The 19,272-nt window shown below is 41.8% G+C and overlaps 1 protein-coding gene across 1 annotated transcript in view; it reads right to left on the reverse strand.

Annotated features, from left to right (window-relative positions):
- Positions 1–19,272, reverse strand: part of LRRC1 (leucine rich repeat containing 1) — a 74,090-nt gene that overhangs the window by 22,964 nt on the left and 31,854 nt on the right. Inside the window, exons 4-6 of the mRNA XM_075410701.1 lie at positions 17,343–17,432; positions 2,030–2,086; positions 567–630 (exon numbers count right to left, since the gene is read on the reverse strand). Coding sequence (XP_075266816.1) covers positions 567–630; positions 2,030–2,086; positions 17,343–17,432 — 211 coding nt within the window. The remainder of the gene's footprint in view (positions 1–566; positions 631–2,029; positions 2,087–17,342; positions 17,433–19,272) is intronic.

A 19,272-nucleotide genomic window follows, 5' to 3' on the forward strand; every position in this document is an offset into this window, starting at 1 on the left:
TTACAGCTTAAGAAGCCACCACACTTAACCCAACATGCACTAACAAATTGCATGCATGCTCTTCATCTACTGCAAACTCAACATTTAATGGAGTCAGTTTAAGGGAGATGACAGACACCTTTTGGTAGATCTATCTGCCACGGACACTGCACCCTCAACAGTTTGCCTCAGCCTTTTCCCAGAGATTCCTACTCCCACCCTGGAAACAGCTGAGCTTTCATCTGTGCTCAGCCCATCCAGCTCCCTGCAGAAGCCCATACGTTCATCATAACTGCAAGTGCAGACAAGAGTTTGTGCCCTTCCACTCCTTTTTCTTTCCATAGAAAAAGTCTGTGTAGTGCTCTCACTTTCTAGAGATCAGCTGCAGTTTTTGGAGTAATGTGTACTGAACAAGACTAGGCAGACATGGAAAGCACCAACTCACTGCGAAAATTCATCTGTACTTTGAATAAGACTCTCCCTCCACACATTTTTCTTTCTTCAGTTCTGGACATCCTATGACCTATTTAACCTAAATGATGTGCAAAACAAGACCAACGTGCACTTTCAGTGGCATGTTCTCTTACCAAGTGATAAAGTTCATTGTTTCCTAAATCAAGTTCTTCTAGTCGCTGCAGCTGGGCAAGAGATCTGTGAGATAAGTCAAACCAAAACCACATCAGATTAAACCAACAGAAACCCCATGTATTTGAATGAGCTCATTTTACTGAAACTCGTATTTCAAATTACAACGTGTTGTAGACAGACAGTTATTTTACTGGGCATAGATTATTTGCAGTGATCACATGTAACAGTGTGACTCAAGACTTAGTTAAGTCCACCATTTATCTTCTCAACATGATCTATCCATTTCAGATTGGATTTGAGGATGCAAACAGAGGGAAGCCCAAAAGGATGCAAAAGAAGCTTTTTGAAGTAGAAGGACGGTCCTCTGTGTCTGTTCCTGTTCGAAGGCAGCCTGTTGTAGAGCTCTTACTCACCTTCCCCAAAGCCGTAGTAGCACGAAAGTCAGCAAGACTGGCCAGCTATGTTACTGACAGTCAGAATTTTCCAGGAGCAATAAAATTGTCAACATTTGTGATAGCTTCATTCTGACACCGCATGGCAAAACCCAGCTAGCAACTCATTTCTTCTGACCACTGACATTTAAAGTGCCTTGTGGCTCACGGCTATAAACAGCCGCAACCGAGGTATTGGGTAGACTGACAGGAAAAAAAGGACCCAAAAGTGACTGGGGAAGAGCTTCCGATGAAAACAGGTTGAATCTATTACAGTATCTATTAGATTATCTAAACAAGCAGAAGAGGAGTCACTAAAACTCTTGCAAGAAGCAGTCAGGTAGTGAAGGAAGGAAACTCCGTTACTAGAGAAAGAAGAGGTTTCTTCCAGGCAGCCAAAAAGGATCCCCAAAATGTGAGGTACCCAATTAATCTTACAAAAGGCCACCAATTCCCTCTGCCACAACACAGACAGCACAGGGACATCTAGATATATTTTTACCCCCAAAATCACAGTGGGTGGAGTCAGACTTCAGACATCAATAGGCCTAGTTTGTCACCACTGCTTTGATCTCCAAATTTTGGAAGCTTTTGGAAGCTTTTGGTTACTAGCCCTGAACGTGAATGCTTATTTAAATGCTGTGGAGGTCTAGAGTGGAAATCTCCGAGATCCTATTACCCTACTTTCACAGTTACGAAATTTCACCATGCAAAAAACCCAAACCACTACTCCCACTGCTGATGACCTCGTTCAATTTGTGCAGGAAGAAATGTTTCGTGCTGCTGTATTTTATACAGAATATTTTTACAGAGCAAAACCAGTCAACACAGACTGCAGGCTCCTGCTACTTACCAAGTACAACTAGAAGTAATAGATGCAACTATGTGTTGCTAAAACAAAGCTGTATCTCCTACACGTTGTCAACTGGCACTGAGTATTTTTTTCTAGCTGTCGTTCAGTTTCATATGTCAGGTTTTAAGAACAAGAACACTTTATGTTAATACACTCAAACACAAGAAATGTCACTTACTCAGGTAAATATGTCAGCAAATTTTCTCTAAGTTCCAGTGAAGCCAGGTTATAAAGACTAAGAAAAAAAAAAATACCACATTTTAATGCAATCTTATTTTTTATATTCCACATTTTCAGAATAAAAGTGTGTTTTTTACACATCTTAAAACAAAATTGTTGTGAACTCATTTTTTGTTGCATTAATTCAACCAGCCCATCATGTGAAAGGCAGCATAAAAAGACTGAAGTTTTTGCTTGTTTCTCTGTGATACTTCAACATATTAAGGCTAGAAAGTAAACAGACAAAACACAAATTTCCATTTGTTAAAAGGTCAGTACTTGCAAGTTACTGAACAGAGCGTATTCATATGAATTACATTTACTTACTTGCTGTCAGAATCTGGCATGGGCTACTAAAGTTACAGAGCATCAGGTAAACCCATCACTGCTTTAATGACAGCGTGCTCATTACTGTAAGTGACATTATGCTTCTAAGCGGCTCACTTACTCCATATCCGAGGCTTTTACTAACATCACCATAGCAACATTGAGATTTTTCAGGGGTTTATTTATGACTAAATGGAACACAAGGAGTCAGACATTATCCCAACACTATAATCTGCTCTAATCCTCCAGCGTCACAGGGAAAAATAAAAATGAGATACGGTGACTGCAAATAAGTAGTTTCCTCCAACAGAGTATGTTCTGTCCTGGTGTGCAGTGAAAGGGAACAGTGTGCTAGGCTTTAAATAAAATCTAGATTAAAAAAGGGATTCCACTGAATTTGAAACACATGTTAAATCTAAACCCCAAATACTTTTGTTTGTAGACCTTAGGAAAAAAGAAAAACAATAAACAAGCCCATGTATGCAGACAACATAAAATTTATTTGTTTTCACCTCAAACAATACCAACATACTGAATTACAGGATCTTTGGTTAGCCCCAGTAAAAAAAGCAGCTGATAACCTCAATAACTAGTTTATAAAAATAAAAACCTTCCTATTGCGACTCCAATACAGCTATCCAAGCAGGAAAAGCAATATACCTGATGTAATGAATTAAAGGGGAGACTTTTTCATGGATTGACTTTGGACTGTGTCTGAAAAATACAACCTTATTTCAAGTACCTCTTCTGTACTGCATTCAGAAAAGAGTGAACGAAATCTCACAGGGGCTTTGATTACAGTCTCAGCAGTTCTCTCCAGCTTTTAAAATAGGCACATTTTACTCAATGGGTTCTGTATTCCTCCAGAAGAAATACAGTTAAAACTCGGCATACACACAAATATATTTTAGTAGAAGCCTATTACAAATTCAATTAAAAGATCAGTGAGAATAACTCAGCTACTGCCACTCAAAATCATTTGACAGAAACAAGGTAATAAGGAAGCCATCGTTCCAACGACACAAAGGAAACTCTCACATAAAAATTTCAACATTATAAAACACAAGTCAAGATGGGACACGGTATCCGACATCCTCACGGAAAACAAACCGGTGGAGGATGAGAAGGAAGGGGTGACGGAGAACCGTCTCTCTCCGAGAGGAACATGGGTCTGCTCTTACTCACTTTGCCACCCACAGACTGCCATTACATTTTTGTTTACAGGTTTTCTAGAAACCTATTCCAATCTTCCTTTGAATTTCGCACTTTCTCTTTGAGCTCTTATTAGGCAAGGCCCATGATTCACTTTTATCAAAAGAATACAAAAAGGATGTGCACATCGCCAAGCTGCCTGGTAATCTTGTGTTTACAGATCACCCCACATCTACTTATCTTCCTCCCCATCATGTTGAAGTGTCAATGAGTAAAATGGTGCAATCTCTTAATTTCTCTTCTTACATCAGACACCAGTTTGGCTGTGGTTAAACAGAAATCTTTGTCAGCAAAACCACGTTCAACAGCAAGAACTTGGGAATCACCATCTTAACCAGCCTCATCGTATCATTAAACTGGGGCAGGCCAGTAAACCAGCTCAGGAAACTGATCTTGCTTAAAAATAACCCAGCAAAAAGAGTAACACAGATCCCTAATCCAACACAGAATAAATCCCCTTAAACACCTGGGCCAGTACAACTGCCAAGAAAGTGCAAGGCAGGCATATGAACTGCCCAAGCCAGCAGCGCTATCAGGACTCACTGGGTCAAATCACAGAATCATAGAATGGTTTGGGTTGGAAGGGACTTTATGGATCATCTAGTTCCAACCCCCTGTCATGGGCAGGGACACCTTCCACTGGACCAGGTTGCTCAAAGGCCCATCAAGCCTGGCCCTGAACACTTCAAGTGATGGGACATCCACAACTTCTCTGGGCAATGTGTTCCAGTGCCTCACCGCCCTCACAGTGAAGCTATGCCCTTGTGGATACCCACCAACAGCTGTCCTGGCATCCAACCATGCACCATGCATGTCGGAGACTGACTGTGGCTGACTGCAGTCCCAGGCCAGGTTCTCTTACTATGGGAGTCAGCTACCTACAGGATTACACTTTCATCTCTAATAACACAGCTTCTAGAGGAGAAACGCTTTATTCTACAGCTAGTCTCACCCACAGCATGCTCACAACTATAACTCTAGCCTGCAACAAAACAAAGACACTGCCCTCCACCCCTTCAATCTATTCTTTCTACTTTTTCCAAGATCTTGAGTCCAAATCCAATGTAAGCAGTGTCCAACAGGCAAAATGAAGCTTCCCACCAAGTAACGTAAAAGAAACACTCAGTCTATGAAGTTTATACCAGCAAAGCTGTCCAATTAGGCTGAAGTACTATTCTTAAGATGCATCCATCTGAAAGACAGGCCAGAAAACGAGAACATATTTTTGACTCATCACTCTTAAATTTCAACCAGTTACAGAAGCGGCTCCCAGCAAACCTATGTGCTGCAATTTAAAATGGGAAAATGTGACAGTTATCATATAAAATAGCATCTTACGAAAGGCATGCTGATGTACTGAAGCACCAAACTTCAACACATTACAGAGCAGAGGTACAGCTCTTCCCTAAATTCACCAGCAGGTTCTTAACACATTGTATGTTCACTAACGTTTTTCTGTCTTTAAGGTATGTTAAGAAACAGGATTTTTAGTCATTTACAAGAATAATCCTATATTTCTTGCTATTTTTCAAATACATTTTCTGATTTAATAACACAGTGTCTCCAGAAAGTGTAATTCTTCCTCTTCTCAATCAAAAATAGAGATTTTTCACAATATACTAAATGAAATCATTTCTTCTTTTCCCTCTGCCCTACATTTTATGGGTGCACTGTTAGTCAAGAGTCTTTCTGAAGTCTCTGAAAGGAACTAAAGGAAGACATACTTTAACAATTCCAGAGTCTTTCCCTAACCCTAATCTTTATCTAGGAGAAAAAATCAGCCATTGGGCCCCCAGGCTTACTTGTTTCGATCCATAAAACACAAAGAGACACAGTTCCATCAGCAGCTGTTCACCAACTGCATTTAGAAACACAAATGCACCACAGAGCATTGCAGGCTGCTCTCCAACACAAACAGCCTTTGCTCCCCCAAAAAACCCAACAGAAAACGTACAAGCAAAATCTCATCTGTATTCTAAAGGAGAAAGAAAAAAAAAAACCAAGAAAAAAAACCCCCAAAACCTAAGTACTTTTCCAAGACTACTACTGTAAGAAGGTATTTCACAGAAGCTTGTTGTAAAAAGCATTAATATCTTAATAAATCTCACTGCAAAAGCTACCACACACACGTTGAACACCAAGCATGTGTGTGAAATTACTTAGCACAAGCCAACAACCAAACCAGGTGGAGGATGCAGTAACTGAAATAACTACAAAGTTGTCCATCTCTGCTTTTCAGCTGATTTCTGGTGTAAGGGTGGAACCAAGTCACATTTAAAAGCACAACACAGCTAAAAATGTCATTTTCAGTAGAAACCAGATACTTTAGGTGCAACACTAGATAGATGTAACTGTAGATATTGGTATTCATCATGTCAGCTAGAGAAATGAAAAGAAGACTGTGAAATCAATAATTAAGAAAAAAACTTATAGCAACAAAGTAGTCCATAAATGCTGGAACTGTCTTTCCTCATTCCAGCACTCCTGCCAGGATTTGAGAGAGAAACTGGCTATCCAACACAGTCCGCAGGCAGGGAGCACTGCAAATACTCCTTCGTGTCAACCGCAGTGGTCGCCTCCAAAATAAAGGCGCGACTAGAACGAGACACTAAGATCAGAATCCAAGCACCTTCTTCTTCTTCCAAAGCAAGTCAGGTTTTGTTTGGATTAATTACAAAGAAGAGACAGACAGAGAGACATGTTCCCTAGTTACCTTGGATGGAATGATAAAATTACATTTTCAATGTACCACATACATTAAATATACTCTGTCTTGTAAAGGTATAAAACACGAAACTGAGATGAGTTATCCTAGTGCTATAACTTTATCAGGGACAGTTGCACCATTCATTCTAAGGGACAAAAAGTCAGCCTTCAGAGTGACAACAGACAACACTATATATCCCATTTTTATCCCAGTCCCATTTTTATCCCAGTCCCTGCAATAGGACTGGGAGCACCCAAGTCCTTGAGGTACACTAGCAAAGGCTTCTCAGGAAAGCATTGTGAAGCACAGTTAAGGCATAGGCTATTTTCTTGTGAAAATGAAGTTTAAAAATAGAAAGGTGGAAAGAGAAACGTGGAAAAAGCTAGGAGAAAACGCAGATAGATGATAAAAGGACTAACAGAAGAGCTAAATAGGGTTAGCCAATAAAAAAATGGACAACAGCCTTCTCTTATCTGAGTAGTAAGAGCCACACATTTTGACCTTGTGTCAAGAGCACCACATAGCTGAGCATGCAAGACAAGTCATCAGGCTTTGGGAAACAAAGCAGCAAAGATGGAAGAGATGAAGATCTAAAGCACCTGCAGAAATACACGGCCCCATCTGCACCCGTTTCAGCTGGTTAGGGGAATGTAAAATCCCAAGTGTAGTTTTTCCTTACATTTGTAAGACTGCAAAAAGAAGGGAAAGACAGGATAATGGGCATTGTCCCCATATGTATACAGAGCAAGGGAAGGTCCTACACAGTAAGGATGGCTAAAGTGAGAACACAGTACAGACTCTGAGTTCGGCCTGGTATCGCATTTTTTATGCAGCAGCAGCGACAGAAATGAGATACGAAGTCCACATTGTAGCTACAACCACCAGTTCCAAAGGACTTCAGTTCGCTGGGCCAGCATCTGAAGGTTACTGGTACTTTCATAATGCCTGCTCCTGCATCTCTACACAGCATGTACACTTTGAAACACTCATCATGACACCCGACTGGGAAGGGAGTTTAAGCTAGGCCACTCATTTTCTTTTTTGTGCAGAAAACGAACATCCCAGCTTTTCTGTCTATCAAGGTCTTCCAAGGGATGAGAAGGTAATTGTGGTACTTGACAACAGCATATAAAATGCTCAAAACTAGCCACATTTAAATATATTACAGCTCATCCCCACTGCCCAAATAAAGCTACCAGTAACATGTATGACCCTGCCCCAGGACACACCAGTTAGGTGACGAGTCACCCATCTGACAGGATCCTATTAAGCTACTCCCAGCCCACAAGGCTTCTAGCTGCAGAACAATTCATTGAGAACCTGACGTTTAGCAGCTTTTTTCCCCCCCAATGAAATGACAGCATTAGTAAGTCACTAGCCAGCTCTCAAAATGCCACTTACTCAGACCACAAGTATTTGAAGATACAGCATATACCTTTGGGATAGGCTCCTGTTCCAAGTCACTCCCAAAAGAAGCCTGCTTCTCTCACCCTCTCTTCATTGACTGTATCACTTGCTGTAGAGCGAGCCTGAAAAGACCAGTCTCCACTCCAGCTTCTACACCAACCGTATCCTGGGCTGCACCAAAAGCAGCGTGGCCAGCAGGTCAAGGGAGGAGATTCTGCCCCTCTGCTCTGGTGAGACCCCACCTGGAGTCCTGCATCCAGCTCTGGAGTCCTCAGCACAGGAAAGACATGTACCTATTGGAACGGGTCCAGAGGAGGGCCACAAAAATGGTCAGAGGGCTGGAGCACCTCTCCTGTGAGGAAAGGCTGAGACAGTTGGGGTTGTTCAGCCTGGAGAAGAGAAGGTTCCGAGGACACCTTATAGCAGCCTTCCAGTATCTGAAGGGGGCCTGCCAGAAAGCTGGAGAGGGACCTTTTACAAGGGCATATAGGGACAGGACAAGGGGTGATGGTTTTAAACTAAAAGAGGGTAGATTTAGACTGGATATAAGGAATAAATTTCTTACTATGAGGCTGGTGAGGCACTGGAACAAGTTGCCCAGAGAAGTTTTGGCTGCCCCCTCCCTGGAAGTGTCCAAGGCCAGGTTGGATGGGGCTTTGAGAAACTGGATCTAATGAAAAATGTCTCTGCCCACAACAGGAGGGTTGGATTAGATGATCTTTGAATCATCTACTCCAGGCCAAACCGTTCTATGATTCTATGAAATTAGGTGTTTACACTTGGGTAGTTTCAAGAGCTTCTGGAGCATGCATCCCCTTCCAGAATTAACTACCACTTCAGTTCTTCCCTGAGTCTGCCTTATCTCACCCACACACAGTTACTACACCTGCCAGCACCACATCCTTCATCGGTGTCTGAAGAACTAGCTCCACGCGGATTTTTGGTGTAATGACATTTCCAATGCCACAAAAGCAATATTAGCCTTCTAGGGAAGGACTACGCTTCCTGAATTTCCTATTATTCTGTTAATATATAACCATGTAGTTCGTGGTCTATACACTCCCAGTATGCATTTTGCCCTCCTTTTTCAAAGGTTCAACACTACATCCTTATTTTGCTTCCAACTACTGCTTAACACTGGCATATAATTAGACAAAGTTATCATGAAAGAACCTTAAAATTCATAGCCACTATACAGTAACCTACAAATAGTACAGAAGTGCAGCTAGGTTCCTTTTCTCAAGAAGATTATTTCTCAAAAAAATATAGCTTAAGCTTAAAGCTGGGGGGGGGGGGTATTTTTTTCAAATGTCAGCTTTAACCAGCCTCCTGCCTCTTTGTTTGGTTACCCTTTGGTTATGGAAACCTGCTTTACAGTGTGAATGATAAAGAACAGCACTCATGAATTTTTGTAAGATTAATCCAATAGAATTTAAAGAGAGACCTTACATCCACACCATGCAACAGGGGAGAGCAATTTTTGCAAATTCTTAGCTACTGAATCCCAGAAATTCTTATGTGAGCCAGAAATTACAGGAAGGATTAATTTCTTCAATGAGGGCACTTATCCATTTCAAAGCAAATTATCTTCACACACACAAAGTCCTATGGTTCTACCTCGGAATGTAAGAGATGCTGTAAAAACAACCGCAAAGCAAGGTGGCTAGATGCAGTTTTGATGACGCTGTTATTATGTCTCACCAGTATGGCTGAAGACCACTCTTCCAGCAGCCATCTTTTGAGAGCATTCCCCCTCCTCCTTTTTGGAGGCAAAGCAACTTGAAGTAACTTGCATCTAAGTTAAACACTATTCTTTATTCTCAAGTTTAGGTGTACACTGCGCAAGGGGAAAGGCACGCAAGGCTTTGCTTAGCAGTCCACTTTTGGAGTTTAACAAGTGTGATGCTGCTCTAGTGAGAACAATTCTAGTAAGAAAATCTGAAAGTCAGGATTATGTTCCTAACACTTGACATTTTTTTACAGAGCTGGGAGATGTGGACACAAATTATGAGGGAAAAATACTCTTTCCTTGGAAGACTGATTTTAAACAGGCACAAGAGAAAGTAAAGTTGATAATTTTGTCATCCTAGACTTAAATAGCAAAGACACTGAAAGCCAGAGGAAGAGCATTTGCATAGTCAGTTACTTGAATTGAATTGTCAAAACCATTAATTGACTTCTAAAAAGCTACAGATCTTCCACAAGTGAAAAACAGAACGATAATAAAACATTAGTATCTTATCTGCCACTAACTGGAGGAAAGACCAAACAGATGGCCAGCAGTACAAGTCACACCCAAATTTTAAAATAGAGGAAAGTTCTACAGTTCATGGCCAAGGTATTCCCTAAATATGCGACAGAATTAGTCTAAGCTGCGAATTAAGCCCAGTTTTCTACATAAGCTTGGTTTTCAAGTTATTAAGATCGGTTCTACTCTCTCTCCCTCACATACAGCAACAATCACGGTCCAGAAAATGGACAGGAACACTGAACTCCCTATGACCTTCAAAAGGCATCATTAAGAGGTTTGGCATTACAGCTCAGCCTGTTCACTTTTGAATGCTTTAACTGAACATTCTCCAATTTGCTTATCAAGATTACTGAAACAGGTTGGGGAAGCCAAGCCAATTCACTATCTCAACAAGATTTCATTTTCAAAATACCTTCCATTCCATTCATGCAACAGCTACCTTCAATGACTTAAAGAAAAAATGGAGTTACTTTATTTCAAAAAAATATATGTTAACATATTTCTTCCTTATTTAACATACAAGATGCCACATCTCTTATTTAAAGGCCAGGTGGCACTGCATTGACTATTCCATTATTAAACAGTGTTCCTGAAATAAACTTTTGAGTTTCTTAACATTCAGTTTTGCCATTTAGCAAATAGCTGTGATTAACACTGAATGCTCTACCTACTCAAACTCTGTAAATATTACTTGTCACGCTAAATTACGATAAGCCAGAGTGAGAGCTTTTAATACTATTTATATAAGCCTAGCCAGACCACCTACAAACAGTCCTTCTATGTATTTGCAAGATAAGCCTCCTCATCCCTTTTGTTGTATCATGTAAGACCATGTTATAATTGGACATTGTTATGCTAAACCTTAAAACAGAATTGCATTGTCTTGTTCCACACAATTTTAAGAGGGTTTTCCTTTCTGTGCGATGCTACCAGATGTGTAATCTACACTTGAGACAGCCTAGCATATGCTAAGAAAACACCGTCAAGGCCTGGCTCAAGAATTCATTATCAGAATAAGCACACCACTCTGACCTGCTTCTGGCTCCTCTCCATTGAGCGCATCACCCTGGCCTTTGAAGACATTTTAGTCTCCAGCTACTCCTATTCAGATCAACATGAAAGATTCTGAGTTCAGAAGTTGCTGAAAACTTCAAAACCTCTAGAATTAAACACACATTTACATAAAAAACCACCACACTCAGCGACTTTGTTTCTCTAACACAAAATTTCTGGATATTTGTGGTTCCACGACTCTTTAAAACCATGCCTATAACAGATCTTTCCGCAAAACAATGCTCCTAAGCGCAGTAACATTTCCTCTATTCTTTTCATTATGTTCACTATCACAGTGAAATGCCTATTTCAGCATTCCACCTCCTAGCTGCAGACATTAAGAGGAAAATTTCTCTGCTTACCTGGTAATTCCCTTTCAGTAGTAAGGTCCACAGATCCATTCAGCCTGCTTGCAGCTTGGGGGTAAACCAGACTCATCAGTCACTGTCATCAGAAGAATATCCTTCCCATCTAAAGAAATTCACCCCTCCCCATATGAAAAGTTTCTAAAGCTAAAATGAAGCTATTCTACTTTCTTGCATCACAGGCTGTGCAGTTCTCTGAAGAAAAGGGGGAGGGAGGCAGTGAATGATGGGGACAGTGTGAATCATCATACTACTGTGATCTTTTGTTGAATCCTCAGGATTTGGAGATCGTGTCCAAGTAGGAGACCATCTGTACACTTCAGAGTGGGGGGAGAAAAGTAAAGATTGCATATGGCAGAGGAAAGTTCTTTTATCTGCCATGCTAGAGTTCAGGCAGGGAACTTCCAAAACACTCCACCTGCCAGTCAGTAATAACCTCACACTTTAAACCTTAGCATCCAAAAAACTGGACATGAGCTAGATGTCCGCTGTGCTGACGGGCAGCAGGCCTTCAATCGTAATTTCAAGCACAGTAGTGAAGCCCTGCACTTTTCTTCAGCCGTTATACTTGTTGATCTTGTTGTCCCCACAGTCTGACAGATAACTGTCTTTTTCAAACACGCATTTCATGCTGGAAGGACTGGTTTTTGGGCTAGGGCCGATTCCCTGTGAAGCACCCATCTGAGAGTCCGATGCTAGATTAAACAGAAACACACATAAAAGGCTTTCCAAAGAAGGTACCTGGCCTTCATTCAAACCTAAGACCACAAACAAACAAACAAACATACAAAGCTGACACAATCTCTCTTCTCTTTCTAGACATTGAGCCATGAGAGCACTGTATGGATCTCTAAGTTCCCAAATCTTTGCTGGTAAAAACCCAACACCACAGTGAGCTGGTGGTGGCGGGGAGCTAACCCTGAAGCCAGCACTACAGAATGAACACATACAGACAGAGAAGGTGCTGGGGAGAGACAGACGTTAGATTGTTCATGCTATTATAAGGTAAGCCCTAGGAAGCCTTACAGACAAACACCCTGATTCACCCAAATACCCTTACATACAAATACTCTGATTTTTTATTTCAGGAAGAAGTCATGCCCTGCGTTTTGGGTGTTACACAAACAAGGAAGTATTGAAGAAAAATCCTGGAAGCAAGGGGAAATTCCTAAATGCTACCCACGCTGGGAAGAACAGGTTATGCTTGCTTGCTGGGCAGCTCTACAGACACACACGGTCCTGCAGAATAAGCAAGGAAATTAGACCTGTTCTCATTAGACTGAGAAATGCTGTAAAAGACACTCCCATTCACAGCTTAAATTGTGTACCTTGTTTCTCCAAATGGTTCAACTAGCCAACAGGACAACTGCTGCTCCAAGCTGCACCCACCTAATCATTAGCTAAACTATCTCATGAGCATTAGCATTCACTGTTTTACTCCAGATAGCAACCACACCACAAGTTAAGAGAACACAAACCACAGAGAAACACAAAAAAAGGCACTGGTAATATTAAGACGTCTAGTCTGTTATCGAGTCCTAAAGCACTGTGTCACATGGCTTTCCAGTATGCCCTAAAAGAATGCATGAGCTTAAAAGCAGAACGCTTTATCTGACAAGGGAAAACTTTCAGCGCACATACCAGCAGCAGGAGAAAAATTGACATACGCTGACCATGGCTATGCACAAGCAAGAGGAAAGACGAAAGGTTCAAGGGAGGCCTTGCCTACGTTCTTCAAATGTTCAGTTGGGATGCTTAAAAATACTCCTTTCGGCAACACAAATATAAATAGAAAAGGTCCATGCAGAAGAATTCTTAACGGCACAGTAAAAATATTAACAGCAACTCTATGTATCAACGGCTTGAACAAGTTCAGACACTGGCCTGGACAGTGAAGCTGAACACTGGCATTCATCTTACACATCAGAGCACGTCAAAAACGGACTGGATATCCGAATTCGTAAGAAAGACACACTTCCACTAACGGTTCACCGCAAGGCAGTTCAAGTCTATTATCTGCCATTAGGAAGAACTTCCTAGCTAACCTTCAAAGTATTGCTGTTTGGAAAATATTTGCCATTACTTTTGTTGCTTTCCCCATTTAAGACACATTAGGGCAAATTCACAGTGACACAAGATTTAAAGTAGGTAGCTTAAAAAAAAAAAGAAAGAGACAGTAAGTACACACTGATCACTGTACTATCCAAAGACGAGTTAGAGGTTTCACTGGGTGTATGAGGCAGTTTCCCAGGCAAGAAGAGTATAAGACCGTAAGAATTTAGGATGCATTTCCCTATGTTTGCACATACTTTAGTGGCCAGAGGACTGTCAGCAAGCACAGGGACTTCAAGTTTTTCCCAAAACAAGCCCAAGTGAAGTAGAATAAATCACCAGTGTATATTTGTTTGCTCACTATTTGACACATCTCATACAGAGCACATAGGTCCAGCCTATTCCATCAAATAACACCATAATTATCCGAAGCACACAGCATCTCCAGTAAGGCATTTGCAAACATATCCAAACAACCTCTAAGCCTTGCTTGCTCTCTTCAGCCAGAAAGATACAATTAGCATTACTTTCTTTTTAATTCCTAGCATTTTTTGGGTCCCAGCACGTGCAGAGGAAAAAGAACAAAGAAGGGAACAAAGAGGCCACCTTTGCAGAAGCCACAGAGTGTTTCACTGCTTTTACCAAACCCAAGGCGGTCAGCTGCACCATCAAATTCACTTGCAATGAATGATGAAAATTTGGGGAACTAAAAGTGGAAAGCTGCGCTTGTTGGTAGCCAGATAGAAAACAATAAATCTATTACTTACAGATCTAATGCCAAAAACTTGATAAAATTCACTCTCAGAGGTAAGTGACCCATAAGGACTTCAGGTTGCAGTTCTAACTGGCTACAAACAAGACCTCCCAATAATTTCCAACTGGAACCAGACAATCCCTTTCTCTGTCACCAAGACATTCCCCTATAGACTTCAGAACAGTTACATTCTGGGTGGACACCCCGTGAGTTTCCTTCATGTTATGTTAATACTGTCCTGAGTTGGAAAGCATCTTCAGCCCAAGCTTACCGTCGACTTCTGGAACAGGTTGCCCAGAGAGGTTGTGGAGTCTCCTTCTCTGGAGATATTCAAGACCCGCCTGGACAAGGTCCTGTGCAGCCTGCTGTAGGTGACCCTGCTTTGGCAGGGGGGTTGGACTGGATGACCCACAGAGGTCCCTTCCAACCTCGAACATTCTGTGATTCTCAGCTGCCATATTCCCACCTATCATGAAGACCTGCTGAGCCAAAGACAACAGCCCCACACATTTGTGTCTCCTTCTTGAAGCATAAATCTGATAGCAGAAATTCCTATTAATAAAATTAAAGTGTTTTTGTAAAAATACAATATTCATATTCTAGACAGCTAACCTGGCAGCACTTCCCAGATCAAAGCAGGCCTGTCAGACTTTTATTCAAGTCTAGCCCTCCAAGAGAACTCACCAAGACCACCAGGACAAGCATACGGCTCCTCCTGAAGCAAGCGAGGACCCCTGGTTTTTAGCTTCCGTACTGGGAATCGGATACAGACTTTGAGGGAGGACGGGTTACGCTGCTCTGTTCTGCAGCAGCTCACATAGGGCTGAAACAGTATCCCAGCATTTCCCTGGACTGATTAGGATCAGTAATAGGCAATTTTTTACCCTCATTCTTGCAAAGCTCCACATATTGACATCTCTACAGAGCCTGGTAACCCCATTTTAACCAAAGCTGTTCCTAGTTGCTTGCTCCAAAGCAGAAGCTATCACCACTCCCCCTATCGAAGGACAGGCAGGACAAGCAAGAAGCCAGAGCCACCGCAGCCAGCCAGCAACCTCTCAGGGAAGCCAGCAACCTTCCTCCAGCTACCGTCTGGGAAGCAGCAGTCCACCTCACGCTTTGGGAATCGTTGCAGCTTGTCATGCTGCTTGTATTCATTTTCAGATTCAGGCAGGATCCCAAATTTTTGGCCTCGGTTTTCAGTAGCTGCAAAGTCTGAATAAGCCTGTTCTTCACTGCCAGTGCTGCGAAAAGCTGCATGAGACGTTTCGTGAACTTTTACAGAAAAGGAAGAATGTCACTAAAGCCCCGGCCCATGCAATTTTCGGGTAAGGCTTTGCCATAGTCACCGGGTGCACATTCGCTGTACCTGTTAGTGCTTGCGGAAGGTTTCAAAAGACATTTTCCACTTCTGTTGCTGCTGGAGTGGTGCCAGCTGACAGCTTTCATACCCACGGGAAGTGGCTAAAGCAAAGCCGGTCTGAACTTGACTACAATGCAGGAGCTCTTAATAACAAGATCCCTTCTGGAGGACTCCTCTGTTTAGAAACAGTTGGGTTTTACTGTTAGGGACTATGCTGACTCCCCAAAGAATCCATGTCAGAAATACTCCACTTTGTGAAAGGACGTCCGAGATTAATAAGCCTCTACTGATACTCATGACTCAACATCTGAGTTACGGTAGCTTTCTGAAGAAAGATGGAAGTGGTTCAGTACACAGCAACTTAGAACAACAATATGGGCAAGGTAGCCATAAATTCAGGTGCAGATTAAAAAAATAAAAAAGTAGGCGGGGAGGGGAATAGGGAACAATCAGGTGCTTTAACTTTTCTGAGTTAAAGCACAGATACCTTAAGTTCTGTGAAGGCTATTCCTGAAGCTGGAATAGCAAGTTAGACTCATCAGCCTGGAAAAAAAATCACCTGGGGATATGGTAGAAAACAACAAAGGCATCAATGGCAGATCAACTGCACAGGGATCAGCTGCTCGCTGCCTCTTCCAATACTAGGGATCACAGGCAAGCTAGGTAGAGCCAGGCTCAAGAAACTCAGCAACAACTCAATGCAATGGGCAATAGACCTGTGCAGCTGCTTGCCACAGTAGAATACTAAAGACGTCTACATAAGCTCAAGGAAAAACTGCACAAGTATCTGCAAGAGAGATTCATTATGGGCTACCAACTAGACAAACCAAAGTCCAAACCTCAGGAAATCCTCTGAACCAGAAAGCGTCAGGGGACGGAAAGAAGAGTAATCAAACACAAGCTTTTCTTCTTAATCCTCACTAGGCAGCTACTTACTGCAACTGTAGAAGGAAACTGGGCTAGGTGAACCTTTGATGTGAACCAGCACAGCCACTCTCCCATATTCAAGTGAGGAGACATGGAATTACCTCTTCTCCTTCACTGGAAGAGACACTCCTCTCTCCATGACAAGGACAGAGATTTCCTTTCCGCTAGTGTGGAGGTCCATTTCAGTCAAAACAAGACAGATAAACAACGTTCAGTTTACTTTCCAAGTGTCTCCACTTTGGAAGTCTGTCCTTGCAATCCTGCTCTACTTTCCAGAGTTAACAAATACATCTTAGAAGCTTATCAAATTTCATCTTCAGAGCTGTTCCGTGAGTTTTCATCTCCACAGCACCTACTCGAGTTTTATTCAGAAACACAATGGTCCTGTAATTAGGAACCTTCTAATTTCCATCCTGATCACAGCCAGCTTTTACCTATCTGTTCTTGTGCCAACAATTGTCTGGTTCTTAGCTAAGCTGCAAGCCACCTGACATGTTCACAATAACGGATCAATGGTCTCCTACAATGAAGCAAAGCAAAAGGTCAGATCTGCACCACAAAACACCTATTCAATTTTGACCTAGAATTCCAAGGTACTCCAAATCCCGGAGAGCAGAGTCAAAACATACATACGCATGCTTTAGATTCTGTGTTAGCCTGCTAATGTCAAGTGAAAACGCAAAGGGATTTTTCCTAATCAGAACCCTCAGACTGGAAAGAATTCAAAAAAAAAAGTGCAGACCTGTAAATAACTTCATAGGTATGTTACACACAGTTATGCAAGTCATTTATGTAATAGCTGTAACAATAAAGAGAAAATAAATTAAGATAGTAATAAAGTACAAAAAACTTACTTCCCAATGTTTTCAGGTAGTGCTTGCAGAGAGATGTCATTTACCGAAAGACACGTTAGATTCTGTAATTCAGGAAAGCTTTCGGGCAACCTGTGGAGATATTAATTCAGATCAAGGACTTCCAGCAGAAGTATTCACATTCATATAATACATGCTGGAAAAGAGAACATGTAGTGGAAAACAAGAGTCTACTTAGCAAATACACACAGAGGGAGGCATGTTCAGACTCCAGCATGACTCAGAAAATTCTAAAGACCATACTAAGGGAAAAAAAAAAACAACAACCAACCACCAAACCATGACTTAAGAGACTTTAAAGTTCCTTCTGTGTCAAAGAACAGGTAATATCCCTGTCTCCTAGCCCCTCCCTTCCCTCACCCCAATTTGCAACTCTATAAAGCTATAGGGCCTGAAAACATTTTAAGCATTTTAACAACTTTTTTTTAAAAAATCACACCTATTAAAAAAAAGCTTTTTAACTATTATTTTCCTGTATCAGCTAGATGGTAAAATAATTAAACAAATTACTTTTATTCAGACTTCAGTTACATACATGTTCACAGCACGGCCATTTCATATGAGCTATTAGGCTGCTTTTCAACTGCTGCTTTATGAAGAAACAGTCTGTTCACTATGAAAGTAACGTTCCGCTGTTACAGCATTTCACATTTACTGGTTCACAACACAGCACCATATAATCACTCCCTTCTTACACTACAAAATGCAGCCATATGCAAAACGCTCCTGAAGTTCCCAAAGCCTTGAGGTCCATCACCAGGCTGGTCTACCACAAGGCTCAGCTTCCCCTCCCCTTAAGTGGACGGATTTCCTCACCCCCGCTCGCTGGCAGCCAGCTTGCACCAAGCAGCTCCGTCTGCAGTTGCACAGGAGACAGGCTGGGGTAAGAGAGGCAATGAGGCAGAGGAGGAGAAGCCCCTGGTCCAGCCATCCAGCTTCTACTTGATCCCCAGAGCATGCAACCTAAGCTCAAGCTGTAGCATTTGCTTTGGCTCCTGCTGTCCCCATCACCCAGCTCAAGGCACATGCTATGACCTGCAGGCAACCAGCCAAAAGGAGATGCACACCCTACAGGCAAATACAACCATGCAGGATGCGGAAGGGGAAAAAAAGACAAATTACAGTGGGGGGCAGGGGAGAGTTTTCATGTGCTCATACTCCACTGCTTCTCGTTTTCCAGACCTTATTAACAGAACATGCTCAGTATCTCCAAAATGTGAGCTCCACTGTAACTACTCAATACCGTTTCAGCTCTAACAGGTTTAAGACTGGAGTTCAATGGTTTGATTATCTTTTGGTCAGCCCTGAAGCGTACACGTAGTTGGACTAGATGATGTTGTAGGTCCCTTCCAACCAGAACTAATCTATCTAGAGCATATAGTGGACTTCCAGTCTAATCTACAGTAGATGAACCTGCTTTTTATTAATATGAACCTGAAATCATCTGAAAAACAGAAAAATGGTCTCCCAGCCACTTATAATGCTGCAGGTTCGTCTATTATTGACATTGACGCAACATACTGTATTACTGGTAGGACATCGATTAGGAAGATCTCCGACTGGCTTTTAAGCTTAGAGGAAGTAAGGACAAGAATCAATGGCTAAAAAAAAGTTCCAGGACACCACACAGACAAGCAAATCATAGTAGACTTTCCTACTTCGCCTGGGCAAATTAGTGCCAAAACGTACATGCTGTTATAGAGGCAAAACTGACTGAAATTCTGGATCTCATCACAGAAAATACCTGGCATCTGTGTGTAAACAGCTTCTGGTATCTGTGTTTTTTAACTTGGTAATCTGCTTGGAGTGATGCTTTCCAGGACACGCATACACTCTGCAGCTACTTTATCAAGAATTTTTAAAATTCCCTTGACCTGTCAACAAAGAGTTATGAGATCTATTTCAACCCCAC

Source organism: Opisthocomus hoazin, chromosome 2, assembly GCF_030867145.1.
Source record: "Opisthocomus hoazin isolate bOpiHoa1 chromosome 2, bOpiHoa1.hap1, whole genome shotgun sequence".
NCBI classification, from domain to species: Eukaryota; Metazoa; Chordata; class Aves; order Opisthocomiformes; family Opisthocomidae; genus Opisthocomus; species Opisthocomus hoazin.